Source organism: Uloborus diversus, chromosome 8, assembly GCF_026930045.1.
Source record: "Uloborus diversus isolate 005 chromosome 8, Udiv.v.3.1, whole genome shotgun sequence".
Lineage (NCBI taxonomy): Eukaryota > Metazoa > Arthropoda > Arachnida > Araneae > Uloboridae > Uloborus > Uloborus diversus.
In genome coordinates this window covers 50,158,453-50,177,510 of record NC_072738.1, presented here as the reverse complement: position 1 = coordinate 50,177,510, position 19,058 = coordinate 50,158,453, and the positions used below count along the sequence as shown (strand labels likewise).

Here is a 19,058-nt window from a genome sequence, read left to right as displayed (position 1 = left end):
GAAATACCGATATAACGAAAGATCCGTTTCAGCGAAATAAATGTTCAGTCCCGATTTAATTGCGATTGCAGTGCTTAAATTCTATTGCAACGAAATTCCCATAACAGCAAATAAAATTTGTGGTGTTTTGGAGTTTGTTGCAACGGGATTCCACTATATTTACTGTCTGTCCTTCACGAGAAAAGCTTCCGCCGTAAAGTCTGAGCCCGTCTACTGCCATAGAAACAGACTTCGTTCATTTTCTGCAAGGATTGGCAGGAGGATTTTTTCGGCGCCATTTCGCTAATCGTCTTCTTGCCTTTGTGCAGTCGGTACAGCTTACTGATGGGTCACTGAACTTGCCCAACGGTCAGATCAGCTTACTGGTGGGTCAGATGAACTCACCCAACGGTCAGTCGAGCTTACTGGTCGGTCAGCTGAACTGACCCAATGGTCAGTACAGCATACTGGTGGGTCACTGAACTTACCCAACGGTCATTTCGTTGCCATAGCAATAGACAGACGCAGACATTTTGGCGGGGACTTTCTCGTGAAGGACAGACAGTATTTTACAATTTAAAAAAAGTAACATATAAAGATATGTTTCTTTTCAGGTTTAACATAAGAAAATGAAGATTTTAGGCATAGAGTTTGCTCCTCTATTAACGCCGCTGGAAAGGCGTTTACAAACTGCAGCAGTATTCATCTATTGTACTATGTTCTTGTTTTTTGGCACAACCATGACTGTCATCATTCTGTTCCTTGCTTTCACACCATATTTTTATATTCCACTTCTCTACCTTATATGGTTCATTTTTGATCGCAATCAGTGCTGCCGAGGAGGGAGACGTTGGGAATGGTTCCGGCGCATGCGCATTTGGAAGTACTTCAGTGATTACTTCCCCGTGACGATGATCAAAACAGCAGATCTGGATCCAAATAAGAATTACATATTTGGATACCATCCTCATGGGATATTGTGCTATGGTGCAGTTGTTTGCTTCGGAACTGAAGCAAGACATTTTAGTGAGAGCTTTCCTGGAATAACGCCACGAATTTTGACTTTGGAGGAACAGTTTCTGCTTCCTTTTCATCGAGAATACATAATGTGTTCAGGTAAGTTAGTTCAAAAGCACTTGTTTTTACTTTTATCTTCCAAACTAGAAAGTCACCCGTCAAGGTATGACGGGTGAAAATTGCTTCTACATTTGAACGAAGCCTGTTTGGTGATATTTTGATACTTGAAATTGTAACCATAAATCCAGTGGATTAACCCTAAACTCCAGTAGGTAGCGTTCATTGTTGACCATTTTTTCGTTTCTTCATTCCCCTGTAATGACACAGTCTTACCAGTAAAATATTTAAGTTACGAGATCGAGTTTAGGCTTGTCACAATAAAGCTCTTTCCTTGCATGTTAAACATTACCAAAACATCTTATCAAATTATCATGCCGTGGCGCGAGTTTCATTGTTGAAACACGCGCGTTACTCGATCATCGGCTATTATATATATGAGGATTTGAGTAGCGTCAGTTGGAGCAAAAGGAAACATAATTTCAATGCTTCAACTTTAAAATTATGTTTCAACTATTTGTGAATTGTTGTAGATATATTTAAGTGTGTTCAATTATGTATAAATCAACTTTTTAATTGATTCAACTCATCAGGGCATTGCCAAGCGTTCACTCTACCTACTAAAGTAGTTTATTTAACTCGATTCAATTCGACTAACAGTTTTGTGAAGCAACTGCTGAAAAAAATTCGACGTATTTGAAGAACAGTTGATTCAACTCAGTTGCCTCGTTTGAACGCCATCAAAAATGCAGAAATTTTGCTGATGTGTAAAAACAGAAAATTTCTATGATAGACTGCAAATTTACAGCTATAAAGAACTAAGATTCTGAATATTGGCAGGAAGTAACTCGTCAAAGCACTGTAACATAACAGAAATAAAGTACACTGTAAAAACGATTCAGAAGCGTTCCTGGAAAATAATGGGCAGCTGATGAGCCCAATTTCTGCCAGTAACATACCTTGCAAAAACCAGGAACGTTTTGAGCTAAATTTCAGTAGCCTTCCTGAAATTATCCTGGAAGCTTCCCGAAAAATTCAGAAACCCTCCCGTTAGAAGGCAGTCGTGTCACTAAAACTTAAAAGTATACTTAGCTAAGTACAGTTTAATGTCAGCGCACCTTCCTGAATTGTTTAGAAAGTTCCATAAGCAGTATTGCAAACACGGGCAAAGCTATGCCAGAATTAAAAGTATATATCAGGAATTTCACTCGCCTGTAATTCTGGCAAAGCAACGTTGTTCATACTTAATCGCTTCTTTTGAAAGCTTAATCAGTACGGTCGGGCTGCAATCGAACTAAAGCCGATACCTGCATAAATACGCTCAGATCGTCTTTAAACTGGGAGCTAAAATTTTTTTTTCACAACAGTGAGAAGTCTGCATTTGTGCAAGTTGTAGCAATTCAGGAATCTTTTTGACGACGATACTTGATTTTTCCAAGAAGTGGATAAAAGCCATTGAAATCCCGAAACGTTACACGGAAATACTCAGTAACGTTTCGGAATTTTTTTACAGAGTACCCCAGATTTTGTACATTAACCGATTGCAAACATGCATAGTTTGTCCTTTAAGCCGGATCTCAGCAAAACTTCTTGATAGAACATAACAAATACATAAGAAACGGACGGGTCCCAAACTGTTCGCCTTAAGGTACAGCAATCTAAAGGCTGAAATTTCACCTTTTAAAGGTATTCATCAGTCTGGGACGGCCGTAGAAGAAAGGGAAACAGTAAGCTTATTATATAAGCTGATATTATTTCTACTCCGGCACCGAAAAGTCTATGACACACGTAAGAAATGCATAAAAATAGTCGTATTTTTCTGTGAAACTTATTCATCAACCTCTCTCTATTCAGAGCTTTCGAACGAATGCTAGTACATCACTGTAAAAAAATTCCGTAACGTTACTGGGTATTATCGTGCAACGTTTCGGGATTTTAATAATTTTTATTCACTTCCTGGAAACATCAAGTATCATTGTCAAAACGTTTCCTGAATTGCTACAAAATGTCCGAATGCAGACTTTTCTCCGTTGTAAAAAAAAAAATATTTTTAGCTCCCAGTTTAAAGAATCACTGAAAGTGTTTATAAAGTGTACTGGCTTCGGTACGATTATAGTTCGTCCATGCTGATTACACTCTCAAACAACGCGAATAAGTAAATAGGCAACGTAACTTTGCAAGAATTGCAGGCGAGGAAAATCCTTGATAATTGTTTGCAATTCTGGTTTAGCTTTGGCCAAGTTTGCAATACTGCTCTAAAAGCTTCCTTGACAATTCAGGAAGGTGCCAAACTATTATATTAAACCTTCTTAAGTTTACTCTAGTATTCAGGAGACACGACTGGCTTTAAACGGGAAGAGTTCTGGATTTTACAGGAAAGTTACTGAATTTTAGCGGAAAACATTCCTGGTTCTTGCAAGACATGTTACTGGCAGAAATTGAGCACATCAGCTGCTTATTATTTTCCAAGAACATTTCTGAATCGTTTTTACAGTGTAGGGATTGCAATATCAAACCGAAAATTCAATACCGGTATCCGGTATTTTTAAAACGTGATACCGGAATACCCGTATTAATACCGGGATTAGAAATTTTTCAGAAACTGAACAAAAACATATTGTTTCGTTACCACATTTCATAATTTAGGGCAAAAATTGTATTATTTGCAAAGCGTATTGTGAACAACCATAAAATTAAGGAACAAATGTCATTTTGAAAAATCAATAATAGTAAAGACATAATGCATCTGCAGCTTCGTGCTTATTAGCACTCATCAGCCCGGCATAGGAAAGTGACTGAGCTGGAGATGGAAAACCTCTTACGGAAGCCAAGAGTGCCAAACAAACTGGTAGCTAATACAAAATTAGCACTGACCAGACGAGTGACCGAAGCAATTGTTCAACTCGAATTTTCAAAATTCGAGTTGAACCGAACCATTGCATGACACAGTTCCTGAGGATGGTTTTAACTCCTCAAACCATTCCCGATGTGCACACATATGAGCTGTAGATCCGCTATCTACTATAAATGACCGATGTTCTACTTCGCCAACAACGAAAGTCACTGCAACTGCTCCATCCTTTGATGAAGTATTCTTTCCCGTCTGGACTGTGCAATTCCTCTTAAAATGTCCTTTTCTTCCGCACTGGTAGCAAATTATGTTACTTCTACAAAATTTCGCAATGTGCCCTGTTTTGCGACACTTGTTACACACTACCCGATGATTTGTAGAAAAGGCTGCACCATTTGATGACTCTGTTTTCCAAGATTTGGGCTCCGAGACTCGACGATCTCTCATCAGCGCTTCAGCATCCAGAAGACGACCGCAAACAAACTCTAAAGTCAAGTTCTCCGAAGGCTGATTTTCTATTGCAGATTTCGATGCGTCATACTCTGCTGGAAGAGACATCAAAAGATAGACAATACTGTCCATGTCACTCACTTTCACGCCACACGATTTTAGTTGGTTAACGAGCTTGTTCACTTCATCAGTATGCTCCTGCATGGATGAGTCCTTTTTCATTTTCAAAGTTGAAAGTCTCTTTCTAACCAATATCTGACTGACCGCTCCTTCTCGAACATAGATCGATTTCAATTTTGCAATTACTTCAGCACAAGTCTTTTCTTCCGAAAGCGAAACTAAAACTTTATCACTAAAAAATGATAACATCAAGGCATAGGCCTTCTTACTCGCTAAAAGTTCATTAGCTTTCGAAGAATCCGCTTCACGTTCCAAATACACCTCTAAATTCTTTGCTGCGAAAACCGCTTCCATTCTCCTGCACCACAGAGAGAAATTCCTTCCGTCAAAAGGCTCAACGGAATATTTTATCTCGTCCCCCATGTTACTCCGCTACTGCAGTGATTTAGTAGCTGGGTGAAACTTAGAACTAACCACGCTCTGCTGTTGAAAGGTTGTGTAAAGCAGAGATTCCGACAGCTGAACATAAACAAATACGTTTAATACGAAACATGGGGACACACATACAGCAAGACATGGAGAAAAGTAGTGAAGCCCGATAAACAAGACTGCGGTTCTTTAAATAGAATAGAGGGCAGATTTTCAGCATCCAATGATGTTTCTTAAATAGCAATAAGCTTTCTCCTAAGTCCGATGGTGGATTAAAGAAGAGATTTCGCGAACTCCGTGGAAAGCTGCAAATGTCTCTTCCAATAAGATATAAGCACAGTTCTTTCTTTTAAACCAATTGAGAAAGCGATTACATTCAACAATATATATATATAATATTTCTGTAATTGATGGTTGGAGCAAATTATTTATAGGACAAATACATTCGAAATTACTCTTGAAATTAACTACTTTCACGAAAGGAAAAATGAGTTATTAGGGAAATAGAAAAAATAAAAACATGGTGCACATAAGCGCACGAAAACGCGATTTATCTCACCATCTAGTAATGAAAATATCATTTTGCATACTTCGCTACTTTTATTTGATGATGTTCCATTAGTTCGTATTTTTGAAGTCAATTTTTACATCAGTAGGTCGATTTTGGTTCTGTATCATGGAAAAAGAAATGTGCATTAAAAAATAGATGTACAAATTTAATAAGTTAAAGTGAGAACTCTTTAATTAAAAATATTGATTTTTTTTCCTGCTAATACCGAAAATACCTGTATTTTACCTCAGCAAATACCGGTACTTTAAAACTGCAAAATTGCTCGAAATATTGATATTCGGTATACTGGTATACCGGTATTGCAATCACTACTAGTGCAATAATCTTTTTTTAAAAAAGCTTTTCTCTGTGAATCTGTTACCGAGATACTTAACCCCTGTTTTTTGAACGGGTATTTGCTTAATTTAACCGTATATAATTCATGTTTTTTTTTCTTTTTTTTCTGTGTTGTTGCAAGTTTCCGCTGAAAATAAAGAACGAAAAGCATGTCAAATTGGAACATTTCTCTACTGTAAGCATGGAATCCAAAGCGTTTTTTTCAAATATCTCAATAACTCATACAAGGTGTTTCAAAAATGACTGATACATTTGAAAAATCAATAAAAACTAAACGGGCAGCGATAGAAATATACCGTTTGTTGAATTATGCTTGGGACTGTAGTAAATTTTCAGATAGACAAACTTTCAAAATTAGTTATAACGTTCCTCAACAGATGGCGCTGCAGGTATTTACAAGAGGAGGCAAGTGTGTCTGTCTAGAAATTCACTATTTTTCCAAGCATATTGCAAATAAACAGTTCATTCCTGTCGCTGCCAGCTTAGGTTTTATTGATTTTTCAAATATTCAGATCATTTTGGCGATCCTTCTTTTATACCTTTTAAAATACCTACAACGCCATCTGTTGAGGAACATTGAACTAAGTTTGAAAGTTTGTCTGAAAATTTGCTGTTGTCCCAAGCATAATGCAACAAACGGTATATTTCTTTCGCGGCCCGTTTAGTTTTTATCGATTTTTCAAATAAATGTATCAGTCAGTTTTAGAACACCCTATAAGTGCAGATATTGCTCTTTACCTTCCCACGGCAGTGTATGTCCTGAAAGTTTTGACCAGAGTATTTATTTTTCTGTATAACTAGCTTAGAATCAGATTTATTTCCAGGAATGTGTTCTGCTTCGAGAGAAAGCATCGATTGGAATTTGACAAGAGAAGGCAAAGGCAACGCCCTCATTCTCATCATAGGAGGCGCCACAGAAATGCTCAATGCTCGCCCAGGGACAGTAGTGCTGACCATAAAAAGGAGGAAAGGATTTGCAAAACTTGCTCTGAAGCATGGGTAAGAGTATAACATCTTTGTACAGTGTAATCTAGTTTATCCGGAAAACAGGGACCAAGGCAATCCGGTAATTCCAGGTATTATGGGCAGTAAGCAGAACAAATCCTTGAAGAAGCAAATTAATCGTTTATTACAGCAAGATGTATGAACAGCAAATAATATAATGATTTATGCACTGTAAAAATAATTCAGAAGCGTTCCTGAAAAATAATGGGCAGTTAAAGTGCCCAATTTCTGCAAGTAATATACCTTGCAAAAAAAAAAAAAGAAAGAAAGAACGAAAAGAAAAGAAATGAAAATATTAATTTGAATTCTGAAATTTTGAATTCAAACTATATGTTTTTCGCAATCACGAGTTGCGTCATGACCCTACTCATTGGAGTTATTGTTTCTAGAAACGGCTCCCGTCCCCCCAAACCTGCCCCTCATCTTGGGCGCGATTACGTGTGTATAGTTGTGTATGTGTAGGCTTGTGAGTGAGAGTAGACCTTTGTGTATGCACGTTGGCGTGTGTGTATGTGTGTGAGTGTGTATGCGTATGAGCGTGTGTATGCGTATGAGCGTGCGTGTGCGTAGGACATGGACGCCACTGACCAGGAAAAGCGGATTCGGGGGGACAGTCGCGCCTGCAGGGGACGGTGGGGTTGAAAAAGGAACCGGAACGTCAAGGACGCTTAAATGAAAACAATTAGCATTCGTGATTGCTCAAAAAAAAAAAAAAAAAGAGAAACAGGAATATTTTTCGCTAAAATTCAGTAACTTCCCTGATATTATCCAGGAATCTTTCTGATGAATTCAGTAAGGAGCCATTCATTAATTACGTAAGGATAAGGATAATTTTGGAAATTTTTGACCCCCCACCCCCCATGTAAAGGTAGGTACGATTTTTCAAACCCCTCCTCCCTATTCTTACGTAAGATTCTATTTCGTTTTTCAAAACAATAAAAGGCTAACAAAACAGAATCAGTTACACTAAAACTCCCAGTCTGACGTAAATCAAAGATTTTTATTTTTTGAAATATTAATATATGATGCAGTATTAGTTAAAAATTAAACATGTCATACATAGTGCTACTCTTTTATCATATTTTACAATATTCATTCTTTGTAAAACAAGTAAAAAAGCTCATCCTTAAACTTTTTTACCTTCCAGATGCAAATGAATTATGCTCTCTGCCAAACCAATTGACCATGCGATTTTTAATATAAAATATCGAATTGAAAAATATCACGTAAGAATAGGTTTGAGCCCCCCCCCCCAAATAAGGGTATGTAAAGATTTTTCTAACCCCATTTCACCCTCGGGACCCTTACGTAATTAATGAATGGCCCTAATCTCCCGGTTTAAACCCCCCAGTCGCATGTCTGAAACCTTAAAAAAAAGTATGCAAGTTTACTATTATAGCTCTTTTCCTTCCTGATTTACCAACATAACCCCAAAAGCATTATTACAAGCATAGCCAAAGCTAAGAAGGAATTACAAGTGCATTATCGCAACCATGATCAAAGTTAAAACAGAATTACAAGTAAGTACTAAGCATCTCACTTGCCTGAAATTCTTGCAAAGCTGCTGAATACACTTTTCCGCTCACATTGGGAGCTTAGACAATCTGAACTATCCGTAATCCAGCCGAAGACGATACACATATTAAACGCGCTCAGTTAATCTTTAAACTAGTACAGCTAAAAATATTTTTCACAATAGTAAGAAGCCTGCATTCGTGCAACTTGTAGCAATTCAGGAAACGTTTTAACAAATATACTTGATTTTCGCAGGAAATGGATAAGTCCTGTGAAATTCCGGAACGTTCCTAGGAAATAATCAGTAACATTTTGGAATTTTTTTACAGAGCAACAAAATTACATTGATTTTTTCTCGAGACGTTAAAATATACATAATATTTTTTAACATTATTTCATAACATGGAATTCGTCTTGTCTCTTCTCTCCTCTGTTTCAAACATGTGTGACGCTTGATCATTGACATAGGTCACAGTAACCTCGCATCAGGGTGCCCCTTTCGTCAATTGAAGATGCTACCTTGCACTCGTTTTATAATCAATTTCGTCAGTTAAGTCCCAATATGATTGAAATTTTCATGTACCACACAATTCAAATTCACACAAAGTTATTCACAAAAAAAAAAAAAAAAAAAAAAATAGATAAATAAATCACACAAAAGAAGATACAGTGCTGGTAAAAAAAAATTGCATCACCCTTACATTTTTACAACAATGGTATTATGTGAGAAGTTTTGGTCGACCGATTAACGATGAATGTATGTGAAACTCTGCAAAACTTATGACATAAACATCTAACAGCAGGAATCCGATAATTGTTTACGTAGATCGGGGCTGTTTCCGGACCAAGGCAAACTGCTGACCCCATGCTCATTTTCCCATTTCTGAACCTGCGTGTGAGTTTAGAGAAAAAAAATTACTTAACCCCATGTCAATTTATGTCTAATTGCAGCATAAAGGTTTTTAAATTGTTACTTACCAGTTTTGCTCTAAGGCACGGAGCAGAATCATCCTGGAAAATACCGTTTGGAACTGAAGTCAAGTGATCCCGGAGAGTAAGAAGCAATTTCTCCTCCCAAATGCCAATATACACCTGAGCGTTTACTGCTCCTTGCACAAAGTGAAGCCCACCAACTCCTTGATCAGAAATACATCCCCAAATCATCTGGGATACGGGATGCTTGACTGTGTGTTGAATGCAGTCGGGATGATACTCCTCTCCGTTACGGCGCGGGTGATGCAATTTTTTTGTACAGTTATAGAAAAAAAAACGAAACACTCGATCGTATTCAAAGACTATTGATACTAGAGACACGTGTAAGGTGTCATTGTTTCAGGAATAAAAAGTTCTACATAATTATGGTAAAAAATTGTTGTTAAGGGGTCGTCTTCATATTAAAACGAGTAACAACTTCAAAATTTTCAATGAGAACCCCCTTTTTTTATCACATATTTGTGATCAGCATCCTTTTTTAATTTTGTATACAAAGTTTTGTTTAATTCGATCCAGCCGTTACTTCGGAATCGAGTTTTGAAAAATTCCTCTCGTAATGTTAAAACGAATTTTGATATTTTTACTCATAACATAAAAACTAGATTAGGCACGGCAAAGGTTGTTTTTTTATATCAAAATATGAATCCACCCAATAATAAAAACATAATTTACAACACCTAAAATGTAATTTTGGTTTTTTTATGAATTATTTTAATATTTTTTGAAAAAAATATGATCTGAAACCATATTAAATTTTAACAGAAAAACAATCTAGAAGAGCTTTTATGTGGGAATCCAAAATTTGAGCTCAAAATATTCAGTAGTTTTTGTGCTATGCTTAAAAATTCATTTTTTCCTACTTTAGGGGACCGTATACTTTTTTAAAACAGAAATTATGAAAGTTGGTTTCTTCGTAAAAAAAGAAAAAAATTCTTCAACAAAATAAGCAAACCAATTATAACGTGGTTTTTCTACATTAGAGTTACGTCTATGAATTTTTTAAAAGCATACATTTATTCACTGTCTCTGCAGAAGAACAACACAATATTGCAGTTTTTTGTGGATATCGTTCAAACATCAATGTGTAAATAATGCGAAACACTATTTCATTGTCTAATAAAAGAGTATTTTATAGAACTTTTTAAATTAAAAGCTACACTTAAAATACTTCTGTTTTTTTTTTCCTGCGTTTAGCCATTGCTTTTTGTAAAATAATAACTCAAAAAAAAAAATATATATATATATCTTAAATTCAATTTATGTTTCTCGCAATCACGAGTGTGTGTGTGTGTATGTATGCGCGTGTGTGTTTGTGTAAGCGCATGTGTGTGTGTTTGTGTAGGCGCATGTGTGTGGGTGCGTGTGTGTGTATGTATGCATGTGTGTGCGTGTTGTGTATGCAGTGCTGTGTGTGTACGCGCGTGTGCGTGTATAGGCGTTCGTGTGTGTATTTGTACACGCGTATGTGTGTAGGCGTTCGTATGTGTGTGTACGCGCGTGTGTATAGGCGTTCGTGTGTGTGTGTGTATTTGTGTAGGCGCATGTGTGTGTGTGTGTTTGTGTAGGCGCATGTGTGTGTGTTTGTGTAGGTGCATGTGTGTGTGTTTGTGTAGGCACATGTGTGTGTGTGTGTTTGTGTAGGCGCATGGGTGTGGGTGCGTTAGTGTGTATGTATGCATGTGCGTGCGTGTTGTGTATGCATGTGCATGCGTGATGTGTATGCAGTGCTGTGTGTGTACGCGCGTTTGCGTATAGGCGTTCGTGTGTGTGTGTGTGTGTGTACGCGCGTGTGCGTGTAGGCGTTCGTATGAGTGTGTACGCGCGTGTGTGTAGGCGTTCGTGTGTATGTAGGCATGTGTGTTTGTGTCTGTGCAGGCATGAGTGTATGTATGTGTGTGTAGGAGTGTGTGTAGGTGTGTGTGTGCAGGTGTGTGTGTGTACGCGCGTGTGCGTGTATAGGCGTTCGTGTGTGTGTTTGTACACGCGTATGTGTGTAGGCGTTCGTATGTGTGTGTACGCGCGTGTGTATAGGCGTTCGTGTGTGTGTGTGTATTTGTGTAGGCGCATGTGTGTGTGTGTGTTTGTGTAGGCGCATGTGTGTGTGTTTGTGTAGGTGCATGTGTGTGTGTTTGTGTAGGCACATGTGTGTGTGTGTGTGTTTGTGTAGGCGCATGGGTGTGGGTGCGTTAGTGTGTATGTATGCATGTGCGTGCGTGTTGTGTATGCATGTGCATGCGTGATGTGTATGCAGTGCTGTGTGTGTACACGCGTTTGCGTATAGGCGTTCGTGTGTGTGTGTGTGTGTACGCGCGTGTGCGTGTAGGCGTTCGTATGAGTGTGTACGCGCGTGTGTGTAGGCGTTCGTGTGTATGTAGGCATGTGTGTTTGTGTCTGTGCAGGCATGAGTGTATGTATGTGTGTGTAGGAGTGCGTGTATGTGTGTGTGTAGGTGTGTGTATGTATGCGTGTGTGTGTGTAGGATATTGACGTAACCTGGAGACGGTTTCCGCCAGAGGAGCAGCATCGTGAGACGGCCGGCCGACGACGGTGCTGCGGAGGGTGCTGGTGGGAAACTAAAATCATAGCACATAAAAACAGTCAAATGAAAGCAATAAGCACTCGTGATTACTCAAAAAAATTAACATGCACAACTTTTTCACAGAAACATACAACAAAACCTCATTGTCTTGCTAGTCATGTTGCAATAGACAGTGTAAAATTAATGACTCTTCCCGGTGATAATTTACTAAAAGGAAAAGTTATTGTCTTGTCTAAATCGGGAAAAAGTACTCGAAAAATAGCCGACAGTGTGAAGTTTCGCCTTTAACAGTATCCAGATGGGTCAAAAAGTAATATTTGCTCTTAGATAAGTTTACTGGTTTTTAGGAATTAAATTTTTTTTTTGTATAATGTTTGAATAATTTTCAATGTGTTAAGATGTAGGAGAGGAAATGTCAGTCGCATCGGTGGGACGCGTGCTTTGAGCTGTATTCTGCACAAAAGTAGCAGTTGTGGCTAACTGTGAACTTTTTTTTTTTTTTTTTGACTTTGTCAAAAATTTAACAAAACATTAATTTGCGTGTTAGATTAAGTTGAGTTTTTGTCTATTCTTAATTATAATTTAAATACTATTTTTCTATTTACTTTATCGATCATTTCCGTGCATTTCACATTAAAATCATTCTCTCAAGACAAAGTTAAAATTTCAAATTATTTTCTTCTCTTTTGAACAACATGGGGAAATATCGTCAAAGAAAGAAAGTGAAAAAAATTATTGTTATCAACTAATGGATGCCTATTTTATTAAATACATGTTTTTCAGAATCCAATATCTGAATAATTCGGCTCCAACTTCATGACACTGGAACTAATTCTACTTTCTGTTCTTATTCTTTGAACACACAACGGGCCGCATGGACCAATTTCGCGGGCTGAACGCGGCCCGTGTCTTCACTGCGATACAATAGCGGTTTGGTTATCCCATTCGATGGCTGTTGTGGGTCCTAATAATGAGCACAACAGCTCTGAACTGGATTTAACCGAACAATGAAGCAGGTATCATGTCATTGAAGCTGAGAGTGCCTAAAAACTGGTGGATGAAGAAAATTTATCTCACCAGTGAGATACCGTAAACATACAGCAGATAAATTTACTTTAACTACCCGTTTATTCGGACTCTCAGCTTCAATAAGGTGACTTCTGCATCCCGCACGATTAGTTCCGATTCTAGTCTGCGAAATACACAGCGAGGTCGAAATTAGAGCCTCTGGTTAGATCAACCCGTCTGTCGGGTATGATATGTATTGTATTGCTATAGGTGCGTGAAACAAAATCAAATAATGCGAGGTTTTGTTAGCAATCTTACAAAATCGGAGAAATGACAAGAAGTCAGATTTCGGTTCACCTTGGTTTGAGCTAAAATTACTGTTGTCTTTTTATAATTACGGGTTGGACCATCTCGAATCTCGTTGCTAGAAACAGCATTGGGAAATTACTTTCCTAAATTGCTTTTATGAGCCATTACATGTTTAACTAAAACCGCCGATTATGTTATGCTTTTTAAATAATACCACGCATTATGATCATTCGCATCAAATTTGGATTTAAAACAAATTCTCTGTTTTTGATTACAAAAAAGCCTCTAGAACAATTACTGTGTTTGTCCACTGGGTTAATTCAAATAACCAAATTTTTCCCAAAGAAAGTTCGAGTATGAACGGTTTGCTCATTAACGGGTATTTATATTCTCCTGTTTCTGTTTTATTTTTTAGATTGATATTTCGTTCATTTTATGTATTTAGAGCAAATTTTCAAGGAATAAATTGACCTTGCTTCGCTCCAGTCTCCAATTTATTTAATGCTGCGTCTTTCCACGTAGTGCGGTATATTTTTTATATTTTTGTGTGCGATGACTCAAACTTCGGCCGATGTTCTGCGAAATTAAAAACGCGCAATTCCATTTTACATCAAAAGACTTTCTACTCATTCCAAAATTAACCTGTAACATAGGTGCAATTCATTTATCAAACATATTCACATCATGTTTCTAGTTATAAGTTTGGATATTTACATTTCTATGAGGCTAATTTGCTGAATGATTATATAAGCAATCCAATAGGTTCATATTAGAAAAAGCAAAAAGTTCCATTACTTTTAATTTGTCATTATTCGATTTACTAAACAACGATCTATACGATGGACCAGCCAAATCCCATCCGTCTTTCTTAGGTTAATCCAGATAGACAAAAATCGGTAAATATTTTTACTTTTTTTTTTCAAAAAAAAAAAAAATTCGACCGTAAATCGCTTTTTGCCGCAACATAATCGGCTAAAAAGTATCGGATTACGGAAAAAAAGAAAACTTCAAAAAATCATGAATTGAGCTGGATAATCTCGATCTTTCATCGTCTACATTCCTTTATTTGATAAGCCGTGACCTTGAAAGAAGCGTTTTCAATGTGGTGACGGTCCCTAAAACGTTTTTCGTTAATAACTCCTGTTCTACTGCATAGAATGCAGTGAAATTTCGTATCCTGGCTATATTTTACGGTCTAAACATAATTATGTAGCAAAAATTAGGGGTTCCTGTTTGAAAATCAAGAGTTGGTGCTCATTTTGCTTTGTATATGGTCCCTTATCAAAATTTTACCTACGTAATTTTAAAGAAGACTTTAAACCAAGTCGAATGACATCTTTCTTTCCTTTCTAGCATGTATAATGGCCGAATAATTAAAAGTGTTTCGTTTTTTTTCTATGACTGTACCACCACTGTATGCTTAGGTTGGGATAAGGCCGCTATATAAGGGGAGCTGACTTATCTGACATTTTAGTTCCAAAACGATTGGGCTACAAAATTAGTCTTTGTACAAAAGCCTCGCTGCGGAAAACTGGTGTCCAAGTTTTGCATGTGTTGCCCAATTGATGTTTGATTACTTTATTCTGTAAATAAAGAAGATTTAATTAATACAAATTTAAAACAAATAAGGTGTGAAAGATCCACCTTAAGTGACATTTAACTCAAATTATCATCAATTGTTTTATGACATAGCAACCAGCGAATATTATATCGTATTTATAAATACTAGAAACAAGGTTGGATCGAAAGTCGCCTGGGAACAAAAATGTCAGATAGGTCGGCCTGTCTCTTTCAAAGGGCTTTAGGTTGGGACAGCCTGCGAACAATGAATAACATTTTGTCTGCGATACGGTTTAGAGTCTTTCACATTCATTTACAATTTGTTCATCATGTTTAATTACGTAAATCAAAGGCGCAGCTGCGGGGTTTAGGTTAAACTCGCAGAATCCTTGATTTTAAACCATATTGTTAATTTTAGTGAGTAAATATATGTGCATTTAATGACTTTAAGATTCCTATCTCGTCAGGAGAAATTAAGCTTCCGCTGATGACATAAATGTGTTCAATTAGTAAAATAAAGATTACGGTGAATGATTGTTATATTTAAATTTGTATGATGTAAATTAGTAGCTATTAAACTAGTTTTCTAGTATATCCATTTACAAATAACAATACGAAACAACCTTCAAAGTTTTTCGTGAAAATTTTTGCCCAATTGTGGAATTTTGTGTTGCATATCGGCAAAAGAAGGTAGTACCTTATACTTCTGATGCATATCATTTCAAAATTATCACAAGCCACGAACTTGTTTGTTTCTCAACTTAAGAATTCAGTTGAGTAAAATATCTTTAAAAACCATCAAAATATTTTCAGTTGACCATTTATTGCCAAAAGTCGAAGATCAATAATTTTCATTGTCAAAAAGTTTCCGGAATTGCTACAAGTCACACGAATGCAGACTTCTCACTGTTATAAAAATGTTTTTAGCTCCAAGTTTAAAGATGAACTGAGCGTATTTATACAGTCTATCGGCTTCGGTCTAAAAACGGCCCGTTCGGACTGATTAAGCTCTGAAAGGGAGCAAATAAGTTTATGGACTGCGTTGCTTTGCACGAATTGCTGGCTTATAAAATTCTTGATACTTGCTTGCAATTCTGTCTTCGCTTTGGCCATATTTGCGTTATTGTTGTTGGAACTTTCTTTATAAATCATGGAGGTGCCAAGCAATGGTATTATGTGTACCTATGTATACTTTCAAGTTCCGGAGACACGACTGGCTTTAAACGGGAAGATTTCAAAAAAATTCCGGAGGTTTCCAGGATAATTTCAGGAGGATTACTGAATTTTAGCGTAAAACGTTCCTAGTTTTATCAAGATAAGTTACTGGTAGAAATTGGGCACATGACCTGCCCATTATTTTCCAGGAACGTTTCTGAAACGTTTTTACAGTGAAGGTCTTCTGTGATAGGAAATAAATTAAATAAATTTTGCCCTATTGTAGAATTTTGTGTGATAGATCAGAGAGAAAAGGTATCAAACTTCTTTACACATTATTTTTTTAGAATTATCATGAGCCATGATCTTGCTTGTTTCCTAGCTCTTGATTTTAGTTGAATTATATTACTTGAAAAACCATGAAAACATTTTCAGATAATAATTTATTGCCAGATAGTTCCAAGACTTGTAATATTCTACTCAACATTAAAAATCAAGGTTTTTCTCTGACTTTAATTGGCTTCTAGAACAGCTGTTTTAAACTGTATGAATTGTTGATATTTCAGGATTTCCATATTTAACGACATTTTCTTCTGTTTGCTAGAGCTTCTTTGGTGCCTGTCTTCGCTTTTGGAGAAAATGAAATATTCGAACAAGTTGACAATCCGCAAGGTTCCATCCTGCGTGTTATCCAAGACAAAATAAAAACTTGGTTCCGTCTTCCGACTCCAGTCATTCGTGGAAGAGGGATCTTTCAGTACAGTTTCGGTTATCTTCCTTTCAGGAAGCCCATTCACGTCATCATCGGGAAACCCATCGATGTAAAAAAGACACCAGAGCCAACCAGTGATGAGATTGATGAGCTCCATCAGCTGTACATTAATAAACTCTGCGAGTTGTATAATGAACATAAAGTGAAGTATAGCCCAGAAATAGAGCTTGTTCTAAATTAGTTCATACAGTTGACTTAGGACTGCTGATACTTTCGATCCATTTTTGTAGCTGCAATTTTTTTTTTTCACCTAGATACGTTATCCTGAAAACAAATGCACTATTTCAACAAGTTAGTTTGGTAAAATTGATGTTGAAATGAGACTGAGCCACACATTTTGTGGTAAAATTAGAAACTTCTAAAATTTTCCCTTTCTTCCACTGTCGAAAAAAAAAAAGCCAGAAACGGTCCTGGAAAATAATGGGCAACTAGTGTATCTAATTTCTGCCAAAACAGGAAAGTTTCCCACCAACAGTCAGTAACTTACTTGAAATTAGCCCAAACACTTTCTGAAGAATTCATAAACCTTCCCAGTAAAGAATCAGTCATGTTTCTGGAATAAATAAGAAACTTGCCAAGAAAATTTTGATATGTTTATAGTAGCAGTTCTTGAAGCAGACATGGCTGAAGCTAAGGCAGAATTGCTAGCAAATACCAAACAGCTCATGCTCCAACAGTTTCCAGTAAAACAGCGACATCCACAGATTATTTTTGTCCTTGGTTGCGACATATCTAATTTTGACGAGACGTTCCGGAACTCGAGTCTAAACCATTAATATAAAAGCTGAGTATATATTGACACTGGTAGATAAAATATTTATCACATTAATGAGACGTTTGTATGAAATACACCTTAGCACTCATTAGCCCGGCATAAGACAAACTGACCAGCAGGTGGAAAACCTCTTAAGAAAGCCAAGTGTGCAAAACAAACTGGTAGCTAACATAGAATTAGCACTGACCAGACGAGTGACTGAAACAATGGTTCGGTTCAACTCGATTATTGCAGGCAAGGCAGGTATATTCAGTAAGTTACCGCCCTATAGCCAGGGCTAAGGCAGAAATACATGAAATACACCGCCAGCTCAGTCAATTCCAGCCGAGGACTGCAGTTTTGTGCTTATTAGCAAAGCAGTGTTTATTAGGAATTGACTGAGCTCGCGGTGTATTTCATGTATTTCTGCCTTAGCCCTGGCTATAGGGCGGTAACTTACTGAATATAATGAGAATTTTGCTGCTTAAAACTATAAACTACGAATTGTTGTTATCATTACCTGATGATTTTTATCAATGAGAAGTTTGTATATGTTTACACCAGAAAACCAATTTTGGGGATATTTGGTTGAAAATTTAGCACTATTTTGACAAATCGCTTATGTCTTGAAAACAAAAGTACGGGGAAAAACAAAAAAGTTTAGATTTGATTGGCTTAGTGAGGATTGCTCCCGAGTTTTCTAACTAGGCACAGTTTCAGTTGATTTGGGAAGTTTCCAGAATGTAGTATAAATGTGGTTTCGAACGTTGAAATTTGAAGGGAAAAAAACAGGTCAGGCGAATCCCCTTAGCCCGCCACATATGCTTCGTTGGTTGTAGATAGGACACCACTGGTCTAACTCTTTGCCCATCGGAATTCCTCATATCAGATCAAACTATAAAATCAAAATTATGTATGAGAAACATTTTATGACAGGATGGAAAGCAGACAAAATGGTGCACATATTTTTCAAATTGTTGTATTTGATAAGTTTAGAATCAGAAGCAGCTCAGTCCATGAATTTTTAAAAGTTTTTTTTTTTTCATAATTTAATACTTCTTGGATCAATACTACCATGCTATAAAGCAATTTGGAACAAGTCCCCCTTATGCAGTTTACCAGATAGCCTGGTTATCACATCCTCACTGTGAAAAATTTTCGAAACGTTACTGAGTATTTCCGTGTAACGTTTCGGGATTTCGATGGTTTTACCCCCACTTCCTGGAAAAAATAAAGTATTATTGTCAAAAAGTTTCCTGAATTACTACAAGTCGCACTAATGCAAATTTTACACTGTTGTGAAAAATATTTTTAGCTACCAGTTTAAAGATTAACTGAGCATATGTATAAAGTGTATCGGCTTCTGCTGGCTTGAGGTTCGTCCAGGCTGATAAAGCACCAAAAGGGCGGAAATCAGTCTATGGAATAGGTAGCATCGCAAGAATTGCAGACTAGTAAAATTCTTGATACTTATGCAGGAAGGTGCAGAGCTATATTCTTATTCCTACGTGGTGTGTAATCCAAAGTTCAGCATACACGACTGACTTTAAACGGGAGAATATCTGAATATTTCAGGAAGCTTCCAGGATAATTTCAGAAAAGTTACTGAAGTTTAGCGAAGAACAGGCTTGGCGCGGC

At 37.0% G+C, this 19,058-nt stretch overlaps 1 protein-coding gene across 1 annotated transcript; it reads left to right on the top strand.

Annotated features, from left to right (window-relative positions):
• Nucleotides 1–608: 608 nt before the first annotated feature.
• LOC129228357 (2-acylglycerol O-acyltransferase 2-A-like) lies at nucleotides 609–16,847 on the top strand. Its single transcript, XM_054863035.1, has 3 exons — nucleotides 609–1,095; nucleotides 6,635–6,809; nucleotides 16,499–16,847. The coding sequence occupies exons 1-3, from the start codon at nucleotides 609–611 to the stop codon at nucleotides 16,845–16,847; spliced, it is 1,011 nt and encodes a 336-aa protein (XP_054719010.1).
• The last annotated feature ends 2,211 nt before the right edge of the window (nucleotides 16,848–19,058 follow it).